The 12,375-nt window shown below is 43.0% G+C and overlaps 1 protein-coding gene across 1 annotated transcript in view; it reads left to right on the top strand.

Moving 5' to 3' along the window:
* Positions 1–6,787, top strand: part of bdh1 (3-hydroxybutyrate dehydrogenase, type 1) — a 37,960-nt gene extending 31,173 nt beyond the window's left edge. Inside the window, exon 5 of the mRNA XM_063045515.1 lies at positions 5,213–6,787. Coding sequence (XP_062901585.1) covers positions 5,213–5,682 — 470 coding nt within the window. The 3' untranslated portion in view covers positions 5,683–6,787. The remainder of the gene's footprint in view (positions 1–5,212) is intronic.
* Positions 6,788–12,375: the final 5,588 nt, after the last annotated feature.

The raw sequence follows: 12,375 nt of genomic DNA, 5'->3' as shown, positions 1-12,375 counted from the left end.
CATTGCTTTAACACGTTGCATTGAGCAGCCGTTAGCAAGATGAGTTCTAAGGTGTTGAAAAAGCCTGAAAGAGTAAGGGTGTTACACTTAGCAGAAAACTAGACATAATTAAGCGTTTCGATCGTGGTGAACGAAGCAAGGACAAAGTGAGTTTGGCTTGTGGAAGTTGATGAAGATGATGTTGAAGAGGTTTTGGCATCCCATGACCAAGAACTGATGGATGAAGAGCTGATGCAATTGGAAGAGGAAATGATAACAATCGAAGCAGAATGCAGAAAGTGAAGCAACTGCGTGAGATTTTCGCTGCAATGATGAAGTATGACTTTAATTTCGAAAGGGTACGTAGGTGTAGGGGATATTTGCAGGATAGTTTGCGTGCTTACAAATAACTGTATGATAGAAAAATGCGCGAGGCTCAGCAGTCAAGCAAGCCTTCCACATCAACCACAGCAGACGACGAACCTCGACCTTTGACATTGAGGTGGGCAGTCATAGGAGAAGATGAGCTCCCTGCCCTGATTGACGATGAGATGACACCCCCGTGTCTCACCATCCCAACACCCGGGCCCCGGACATATACTGTACCGATTCGCGGAGAATGCAGCGGTAGCCGGGAGGCACACAGCACATCTTTAAGAAAAAAGCTGAAGTAAACATGCTAATTAATTAGGTGCCACCTAGCACGTAATTGTCGGCCCAGATCAGAGGCGATGCAATCGGCAATCACCTCTTCTTTAAGTAATCCATCAATCAAAAGATATCCTCAGCATACCGAAATCTTCAAAACCTGTGTTCTTTCAGAAAATTATTCAGAAACTCTATTACCCTTCATACATCAGCCGATTCCACAATAGAATTGACAAAGTCCGATGCCGCTTGGGGATCCAAGAAGACACGAGGGGTAGAATCTTTAGGAAATAACTTTAGTCTCACTGGATATCTCAAGGATGGAAAAAGTCTTTTTCCGTGAGCGATCTTCATGACCAATATGAATTTGATCCATTGTTCCATAACTTCCTGTGGATAACCTTCATAAAAACGGATCTTGGAACCGTTAAGTTTAAAAACTTTCTGTTTTCTTGCACATTTTATGATTTGGTCTTTAACTTTAAAGCAAAGAAAGTTGACTAAAATTGGTCGAGCTTTATCTAACAAAGTGAAAATTCTGTGAGCTCTTTCAATATCAGGAGGCTGAGATAGAATATCCAGGAACAGAGATTGAAACAGATTGGCAAAATAATCCAATAAATTCCCATTTTCGGAGCCTTCCTGAAGACCCAGAATACGAATGTTATCCCGACGAGACTTTGCCTTTAAATCGATAATTTTGCGTTGAGCCTGTTCCAATCGGGTTGAAATATCCACAATCTGACGTTTCGATTCTTTAAACTCAGTATTCAAGGAAAGAATATTTTCCTCAATAGTCTGTAAACTCTGTCGGAACGACTTCAACTCAGAAGTGTTATTGTCCATTTTGTTATTGAGACCCATCAACACACGTTCCAAACGCTCAGCCCAGACAGGCATATCTTCTGATCTTTCTTTCGAAGTTTTTCCCTTTCCATTGCTGGGTTCAAAAGGCTGTTTTCTACTTTTTAAAGGATACGACATAATGACCACTATTTCCCTCCAAGATCCAAAAAATAAAAGTTGAATAATTCAAGGATTAGACTAGGGAAAAGGAGGAATTAAAGGCAGCCACAAAATTTATGTGTTACTCCATTGAGCTACAGGCGGAAGTCCCATGCTACTATGTCTTGTGGTATTTATTACTTCTAAACCCCATACTGTAGTATTCTATACTGGAGGAGGAGGAGAAGATGGTGGCGCGACGCAGCACGCGCGGCTGCTCCGAAATGATATCGTATCTGTAAGTAGGTACAGTGCACAATCCTGATTTGATGGAGACGGATGTGAGAAGCACGGAGGAACATCTGGAGAAACTTCTGAAATGCCTGCTTCGCTGCCATTGCTACTGTGCGATCGAGAATCTCTGGAGGGGGAAGGCCCCAAATCCTCGGCTTTGCCTATTGCCTGTTGCCGGGGCCGGGGTCGAAGCACTCGGCATGGATGGTGCTCGGTGCTCGGTGTCGGAGGCTCGAAGTTTTCGGACGGACTCAAGAGTCGGCTGTGGTCGGTTGCTTCCAGGATGCTGCATCAGCAAGTTTGCGGTGCTGGAGGTTCATGGCAGGGAGAGTTTTTCTTCCTTCTACCGTCTGCATGAGATGATGGGACTTTCAACAGACTTTGAAACTTTTTTTTACCGTGCCCATGGTCTGTTCTTTATCAAATTACGGTATTGCTTTGCACTGTTCTAACTATATGTTATAATTATGTGGTTTTTGTCAGTTTTTTTAGTCTTGGTTTGTCTTGTGTTTCTGTGATATCATTCTGGAGGAACATTGTATTATTTCTTAATGCATGCATTACTAAATGACAATAAAAGAGGACTGCGTGTCCTCATAATCTAATCTAATCTAGTTATATAATTCACTATGAATCACTAAATCTGCCTTTTTTTCAATGAACAAAAAAAATGTCTGCACAAAGGCATTGAGTGTGGATTTAAGTCACATAGCACATTTCTTGCCTCACTGGTATTGACATGTATGGGCAAGTAGTGTTTGCGTTCCATGCAATGAAATCAAAAGTGTTGAGCTTGTCCTTTCATTCTTATTAGGTTTGTTTTGGTAAAGATTTGCAGATGCCTAGAGGCAGTTGCACATTATGTACTCCATTCAAAAACATTGTGATAAAGGATATAGCAAAGACTACAGTGTCAAACAATAAGGGGAACTGTTGTCAGAAGACATGAAAGGACATTAAAGGTGCCATCACTCTTAGTTTGAAACCACAGTCATCAACTTTCCAATCAAAAATGACTCAGACTGAGTGACTACTTCATTAGGTACACCTGTACATTACTGCAAATATCTAATCAGCCAATCATGTGGCTACAACTCAATGAATAAAAGCACGCAGACATGGTAAAGAAAGTTTTGTTTGATTCAGACCAAACATCAGAATGGGGAAGAAATGTGATCTAAGTGACTTTGGCCATGGAATGATTGTTGCTGTCAGATGGGGTGGTTTGTGTATCTCAGAAACTGCTGATTTCCTGGACTTTTCATGCACAATGGTCTAGAGTTTACCGAGAATACTGTGAAAGACAGAAAAAAAATCCAGTGAGCAGAAGTTCTGTGGGCAAAAACAGCTTGTTAATGGGAGAGATCAGAGAAGAAAGCCAGACTGATTCAACCTGACAGGAAGGCACCAGTAACTCAAATAGCTACGTGTTACAACAGCGGTGTGCAGAAGAGCCCTTCTAAATGTACAGCACACCAGGTTCTACTCCTGTAACCAGTAAAGTGGCCACTGAGTGTAATTCTTTGTGGCAAGCTTCATTATCTCCAACGTCCTTCAAACGAGAGTCATGAAAACATGAGTTCTTATCCCATTAAAGTAGAGAGAGATTTTGAATTAAGTACCTTCAATAATTAGAAATCTGGAATTCAAAAATATGTGGCATTAATGGTGACCATGAATCCATTGTGGTAAAAATCTATTTGGTTTACCAGTTCACACAAATATATTCTGCAAGAAAACCTGCTGTCTTTACTTGTCTGACACCAGACTCATAGCAATGCAATGCAATTAACATTGTAATGACTCTGAAATGGCCTAATAAATCACACACATCAAGGATATTTCTGGATAGGCAGTGAATAGTCTGCAATATGTCCCGTGGAAAGGGATTGACAGAGGAAAAAAGGAGAGTAACTAAAATCAATGGGATTAGCGTTCCATGGTTAAAAAATACATCACTGAGGCATGTTACTGACTTTAAAATGTGAGAAAGATATGAAAGAAATTACTCCAGAATAAGATTAGTGAGGTGAGAATATCTCATTAAGCCATGTATTAGTAGGCTAATAAAGGGCTGAAGAGCTAGTAGATGAACTAAATATGGGTGAGTATCTTGAGAATAGAGATCATTGCATAAGATCCAACAGCAAAGCGAAAAGAGTTCGTCCATAAATCAGAACAGATTTCTGAAAGGCAAGATGTGAACCAACTAACCAAAAATGGTAAATAATATATTTAAATATATTGCAAAGGTATAAATTCCGAGATGTACCTTAAAAATAAATAAGGAAGTTATAAGTAATTTTAGGAGGTCTTGGATTAGTAATAGTGTAACAATTGTTCAAGAATTAACTCCATTTGGAACATTACATGCTTGCATGTAGTCAATACTTGGACAATGTTCAGGCATGGCTGCAAAGTACTTGCACAGGTACTATGCAATGGCTTTCCCCAGCAAGGGATTGTCAAGGTATTTCCCCTTGACTTTTAAAAGGGTACCATCATTTACTCCCATGTCAGCACTCTGTAGTGTGGAATGTGATTTGCCGCGAATGCAAAATTGAGCTGAATTTACTGTGGCCACAATGCCAAGCCTAAGCCTGGGTAACCTATGGCAAGAGACTCACCTCCCGCCTAGCCAAAGCATTTAAACCATTAGGACAGCATTACAGCATAATGGTTAGCTTAACCCTATCTGGGATCAATTTCTGTAAGGAGTTTGTACATTCTCCCCATGAACATGTGGGTTTCTGCCAGGTGCTCTGGTTTCCTCCCACATTCCAAAAACGTCCGGGTAAGTAGGTTTGGTCACATGAGTGTATTTGGCTGGCACAGGCTTGTTGGGCCAGAAGAGCCTGTGACCATGCTGTATCTCTACATAAACAAAATAAATAAATTCAAGACACAAGCTAGGAGAGTGTCCTTGCCCTTCTATTCTCAACCTGAGGAAATATCTCAGGACTTCAACCGTCCAAAGTAATGGTTCATGGCTACCTCGATTAGTGATGGTCATTGAACACCAACAATCCTCACAAACAAGGATGAACAAAGCAGAGACTAGAAACCAGTTAATAATGATGAACAATAATAATGAAAGCTTTGGGGTAATATGAAATATTCAGATATATTTTGTACATTTTTTTCAATAATATTTTTGTGAAATTCTGTGAGTGAAATGGGTACTTCTCGATAATATGTTTGTGATTCTGTAATAAAATTCAGAATAAATCTATGATACTAAGTCTTTGAAAGAATTTAATAGTTTAACTGTAGAAAAAAAATCAAAAATTTATAGTCTGTACAATTAATTCTCCTTTTTGAATTTGACTTTGAATTTATTTTGCAGGCCGTGTTGTGAATGTCACCAGCATGTTTGGACGCGTTGGAATCTCTGGCCAGTCTGCCTATTGTATTTCAAATTATGGAATGGAAGCATTCTCAGACTGTCTGCGTTATGAGCAGCGACGTTGGGGTGTTAATGTCAGCATAATTGAGCCAGGGAACTGTATAGCTGCTACCAACATCCTTACTCGTGATCGTATTGAAAACATAGCTCACAGACTATGGGATGAAACGGATAGAGTTGTTCAAGAAGATTATGGGAAAGGATATATTGATCGACAGACATTGGCAATGAAGTCTTTCTGTACCAGCAGTTCGAAAGACATGTCTTCAGTTATTAATGCCATCACTGATGCACTAACTTCTAAATATCCATACACTCGTTATAAACCAATGGATGCTTACTGGTGGATTAGATTGCACATGATGACCTACTTACCTACGCCAGTTGCCGACTGGTTGTACAGAAATTAACCAACCTGTCAATTTGTTACCAGGATTATCTGCTTCTAACATATTACGACAATTTCCTCATGCTTCCAGCTCTATTACTTAGTGTCCATTAACTATTATCCTGACCCAAGATTACTCAGCAAAATTGCATAAAAGTTAACCTAGTTATACTGTATGTTTTATAAGCACTTGAATGCAATAATTTTTTACTTGATGCATTTTGCAGTAGAAAATACTGCACGGAATGAATATTGCATCTTCACTTCTGACAACTGATTCCCATTGAGGAGCAGTGCACAGTGTGTGCCTTCACACCCATTTCATTTGCAATTTTTTGTTGTATCATCACTGATTCCTTTTAGATGTGTCTGCAATTTGTAAAGTGATTTTCTAATATAATGAACCGAAAAATGCTTTTTATGCATTTAATACACTGTACCAAGTTTTTCTGATATATGAGAATTTTGCTTAAGGTTTTCCCAGAATTTATCCACTTTGTAAGTTAAGGAATGATGTTGCATAAACTTAAGTTTAATCCTGACCTGCAAGGTTTGCCTGTGATTATATAGCTTTCCCTCAGGTGGACCAGTTTCCTTGCACATGCCAAAGATGTGCAAGTTTGGTAGGTTAATGCCTATTGTAAATTGTCCCTAGTGCAAGTGGGTTTCAGGAGAATTGGTGAGGTAAGGGTTGACATGAAGAGTTAATTGGGATAAGAGAAGAAGTAATGAGAGCAGTGTAAAGTTAGAATGGGTGGGTCCTTGATGCTTGATACACATGTAGTGGGCCAAAAGACAGCCTTTTATGCTGTATGATTCTGAAATTTGTCTTGTTTGTACTGTTTGTTGAAGGTAACTATCCCAGAGAATTCATGGAACTTTAGTAGGGGCCAGGGCATTCGTGAGAGATGCTTTTTTTCTGATTTTAACTGTATGGAAGTGAATTTCCCTGTTGTAGGTGAAACTGGTGTTTTCATGTACTGTATTCCAGAGCCAAATATTGAGCATATTCATGATATAATCTGGGATGTTGGACCTTCCACAAGAAGAGTACAATTCCTCTCTCTTGATCTCTTATGAGCCTGCGAAGTATCATAAAATAAATTCACTAAGCTTTAAACCTAATGCAGGTAAAGAGAGGCATGTATGGTCTATTTTACCATTCTATCTCAGCTGGGTACGCAGCGCTGATGATCACTGATAATCCTACCTCACTTGTGCATACTGTTCAACAAAAAAGCTCGATTTGATCACCCCCTACATCGTGTATGCATCTTTATTGGTGTCCCTTTGAAGACTGGTTGGTGCCAGTTGTTGAATGGGACTTTTAATTTTAAGTCAAGTAATCCTACTTCTAGGAACTGAACAAACATTCTTTACAGCTACATATTTAACCAACGGGCAGCACAGCCATTATTTCCATAGTCATTCATTCTCACAGGCAGGCAATGATGCAATAAAATGTTTAAATAATAGAATAATAGACGGGAGTTCAGTGAAACCATCTCTCACTGCTCCCCATCTGTAATTTCTTCGGCTCTTCAACTTTTCGACCACACTTTGACTCAGACTCGCTATCACAGCCATATATCCTTTCTTGGAACGTGCCTCCGTTGCCAACTTACTCCAGTTGGCTTTAGGATTCGTTTCCAAGCCTCTCAATTTGGACCTTCTGAGGATCCCAGGTACTCACATTTTATTGACTCTACCTCTCGCCGCTTCTCCCGTCAAGCTCTGAAAGCGACTCTCTCCGCCATGAGGAGGTACTTGGTGTCCCTACCCCGACCCTTCCACACCTTCGGGACACTTTCTTCGCCGTCTGTAATGGTCCTACCCGTTATTTCATCCTCCGTCGGATTCACGCCTGCAATCGCCGTTTTTTTGACTTTGTCATGTTAGGCAAAGATCGCAAGATCCTACATCTACGGACTCCAGAGCCTGCTGGCCATGAAACTAGCGGGCATGAACTTCAGATTGTGGCCCCTGCCATTGATATCGCCGGCTCCAACACCTCAGGGCATATTCAAAACCCGGACTCCAGCAACGACCATGGACACCTTCACAGCAATTGCGCAACCACCAACTGCGACTCCAGCCTTGAACTCCAGGCCGGGTCTTTAAGTGCTGCTGTTGTGACTCCCGTCTCCCCTTCCCCCACCACCACGCCGCAGCCCCGTCTTCCTCAGATCCCACCGTCAACTCCTGGGTCCTCAGAGGCTCCATCTTCCCCTCACCCCAACCCTCCCCTCTCCATTGACACCCTCAGCCTCCCCCCTCCCTCCTCTGATCCCAGCTTTCATCCATGCCGGGTCTTTACCATCCCCTCCGACCTTCAACTGTCGGAGGCAGAACGCTCTGTTCTCAGTAAGGGCCTCACCTTTGTCCCCCTTCGCCCACACCTCAGCGAGTTCCGTGTTCGCCATGATGCGGAACTTTTCTTCCGCCGTCTCCGTCTCCGAGCCTACTTCTTCGGCAAGGACTCTTCCACCCCCACCGATGACCCCTTCTCCCGTCTTCAACCCTCCTCTTCTTCATGGACACCCCGCTCTGGATCTCTTTATTGCTAACTGCCGGCAGGCATCAACCGTCTCGACTTCACCGCACCTTGTCCCCATTCCAACCTCACTCCTTCGGAATGCTCTGCTCTCCACTCCCTCTGCACTAATCCTAACCTTATTATTAAACCCGCCGATAAGGGGGGTGCTGTTGTAGTCTGGCGTACTGACCTCTACCTTGCCGAGGCACAGCGACAACTCGCGGATACCTCTTCTTATTTACCCCTCGATCGTGACCCCACTAAGGAGCACCAGGCCATTGTCTCCCACACCATCGCCGACTTTATCCGCTCAGGGGATCTCCCATCCACTGCTACCAACCTTATAGTTCCCACACCTCGCACTTCCCGTTTCTACCTCCTACCCAAGATCCACAAACATGCGTGTCCTGGCCGACCTATTGTCTCAGCTTGCTCCTGCCCCACCGAACTCGTTTCTGCATACCTCGACACGGTTTTATCCCCCCTTGTTCAATCCCTTCCGACCTATGTTCGTGACACTTCTCACGCTCTTAAACGTTTCGATGATTTTAAGTTCCCTGGCCCCCACCGCTTTATTTTCACCATGGATGTCCAGTCCCTATATACTTCCATCCCCCATCAGGAAGGTCTCAAAGCTCTAAGCTTCTTTTTGGATTCCAGACCTAATCAGTTCCCCTCTACCACCACTCTGCTCCGTCTAGCGGAATTAGTCCTTACTCTTAATAATTTCTCCTTTGGCTCCTCCCACTTCCTCCAAACTAAAGGTGTAGCTATGGGCACCCGTATGGGTCCCAGCTATGCCTGCCTTTTTGTTGGGTTTGTGGAACAATCTATGTTCCGTGCCTATTCTGGTATCTGTCCCCCACTTTTCCTTCGCTACATCGATGACTGCATTGGCGCTGCTTCCTGTACGCATGCAGAACTTGTTGACTTTATTAATTTCCCTCCAACTTTCACCCTGCCCTCGTTTACCTGGTCCATTTCCGACACCTCCCTCCCCTTTCTAGATCTTTCTGTCTCTGTCTCTGGAGACAGCTTATCCACTGATGTCTACTATAAGCCTACTGACTCTCACAGCTATCTGGACTATTCCTCTTCTCACCCTGTCTCTTGCAAAAACGCCATCCCCTTCTTGCAATTCCTCCGTCTCCGCCGCATCTGCTCTCAGGATGAGGCTTTTCATTCTAGGACAAGGGAGATGTCTTCCTTCTTTAAAGAAAAGGGCTTCCCTTCCTTCACTATCAACTCTGCTCTTAAACGCATCTCCCCCATTTCACGTACATCTGCTCTCACTCCATCCTCCCGCCACCTCACTGGGAATAGGGTTCCCCTGGTCCTCACCTACCACCCCACCAGCCTCCGGGTCCAACATATTATTCTCCGTAACTTCTGCCACCTCCAACGGGATCCCACCACTAAGCACATCTTTTCCTCCCCCACTCTCTCTGCATTCCGCAGGGATCGCTCCCTACGCAACTCCCTTGTCCATTCGTCCCCCCCATCCCTCCCCACTGATCTCCCTCCTGGCACTTATCCGTGTAAGCGGAACAAGTGCTACACATGCCCTTACACTTCCTCCCTTACCACCATTCAGGGCCCCAAACAGTCCTTCCAGGTGAGGCAACACTTCACCTGTGAGTCGACTGGGGTGATATACTGCGTCCGGTGCTCGCGATGTGGCCTTTTATATATTGGCGAGACCCGACGCAGACTGGGAGACCGCTTTGCTGAACATCTACGCTCTGTCCGCCAGAGAAAGCAGGATCTCCCAGTGGCCACACATTTTAATTCCACATCCCATTCCCATTCTGACATGTCTATCCACGGCCTCCTCTACTGTAAAGATGAAGCCACACTCAGGTTGGAGGAACAACACCTTATATTCCGTCTGGGTAGCCTCCAACCTGATGGCATGAACATTGACTTCTCTAACTTCCGCTAGGCCCCACCTCCCCCTCGTACCCCATCTGAGACAAGACAATTCATGCTCTTCTCTCATGCGTATTTTTGGAAATGCCACTGGTCTTCAGCTGCAAGGTGTGCTTTGATATGTTTGGTGATGTATCTGCAATATTAATGGGTTCCATCTCTAAAGTTGATTTATGATTTGTTAAAATTGGCATAAAGGAGAAGGAAAGGTACATTTGAGGCTGTGTTAAAGAAATAGAAACACATTTTACCCAAGAGTCAGTTTTGAAGATTGAGTAGACTTATTAGAATCAGTGATCTTTGGTTGTCTGCTACAGGTGGTGCAAAACTATTCTGAGTAAGAGCACTACCTTTTTTGTTAAAAGAAGTCCATTTTTTAAATACATTTTCTATGTTGGAGATCTTGCTGGTTGTGAATCTGCTTTAAGAAGGAGGACAGAATCCTTTCCAATCATTCACATGAACCAGTTAGTAAACAGCAGAAATGGGTTGACTGAAGGAAATCATCTCTGCATAATGCAAGTTGCGAAACAAAGGTTATCATTAACTTGTTTTGAATCTCTAACCTTGAGCAAGGTAAATATCTCTCTGCAGATGGGACGTGATGTGCTTACTGACATTAGATTAAAGTGAATGGTGAAGTTCATTGATACTGTGTGTCAAGATTATGTAGTTTACACAAAATAAAACAATTTACACAAGATTCATGTGAGGTTTATTGCACAACTGTATTTGTGGTACATTAGATGTTGTGCCATATGGCATCAAACAAGATTCTGAAGGGTATAGATAGGGTAAATGCAAGCAGGCTTTTTCCACTGAGGTTGCATGAGACTTGAACTGGAGGTCATGGGTCAAGGGTGAATGGTGAAATGTTTAAGGGGAACATGGGAGGGGGGACTTCTTCACTGATAGCATACGTTCCCAGTCTTCTTTTATGCCATGGACCAATACCATTAAGTAAGGGGTCTGTGGACCCCAAGTTAGGAACCTTTAACATAGAGGGTGTTGAGAGTGTGCAACAAGCTGGCGCCTGAAGTGGTGGATGTGGGTTTGATTTCAACATTTAAGAGAAATTTGGATAGGTACATGGATGGGAGGGGTAGGGAGGGTATGGTCCAGGTGCATATCGATGAGATCAGGAGGAACAATAGCTCGACATGGACTATAAGACCGTAAGACATAGGAGTAGAATTAGGCCATTTGGCCCATCGAGTCTGCTCCACCATTCTATTATGGCTGATTCTTTTTTTCCCTTCTTCAGCCCCACTCCCACTCCTCTCAGATTTTTGAATTTTCTCCCCGTTTAGAAAATAGTCTGCTCATTTATTTCTACTACCAAAGTGCATGCCCATGCATTTTTCAACATTGTATTTCATTTACCACTTCTGCTAATCAGTCTAAGTCCTTCTGCATCCTACCTGTTTCCTCAACACTACCTGTCCCTCCACCAATTGTTGTATCATCTGCAAACTTGGCAACAAAGCGATCCATTCCATCATCTAAATCTTTAATATACATCATAAAAAGAAGCGGTCCCAACACCGACCCCTGCAGAACACCACTAGCCATTTGCAGCCAACCAGAAAAGGATCCTGTTATTCCTACTCACTGCCTCCTATCAATCAGCCAATGCTCTAACCATGCCAGTAACTTTTCTGTAACACCATGGGTTCTTAACTTGGTAAACAGTATCATGTGTGGCACCTTGTCAAAGGCCTTTTGCAAGTCCAAATATACTACATCCACTGCATCCCCTTTATCTATCCTACTTGTAATCTCCTCAATGAATTCCAACAGGTTAATCAGGCAATATTTTCCCTTAAGGAAACCACGCTGACTTTATCCAGTCTTGTTCTGTGTCTCCAAGTACTCTGTCACTTCATCCTTAACAATTGACTCCAACATCTTCCCAACCACTGAGATCAGACTAACTGGTCTATAATTTCCTTTCTGCTGCCTTCCTCCTTTCTTAAAGAGTGGAGTGACATTTACAATTTTCCAGTCCTCTGGCACCATGCCAGAGTCCAATGATTTTTGAAAGATCTTTGTTAATGCCTCCACAATCTCTACCGCTACTTCTTTCAGAACCGTGGGGTGCAGTTTATCTGATCCGGGTGACTTATGCACCCTTGCGTCTTTCAGCTTTTTGAGCACCTTCTCCCTTGTAATAGTATCAGAATCAGGTTTGTTATCACCGGCATGTGATGTGAAGTTTGTTAACTTAGCAGCAGCAGTTCAATGCAATAT

This window comes from Mobula hypostoma, chromosome 4 (genome assembly GCF_963921235.1).
Source record: "Mobula hypostoma chromosome 4, sMobHyp1.1, whole genome shotgun sequence".
NCBI lineage: Eukaryota > Metazoa > Chordata > Chondrichthyes > Myliobatiformes > Myliobatidae > Mobula > Mobula hypostoma.
The sequence above is the reverse complement of the archived record's forward strand: the minus strand, read 5'-3'. Positions and strand labels throughout refer to the sequence as shown.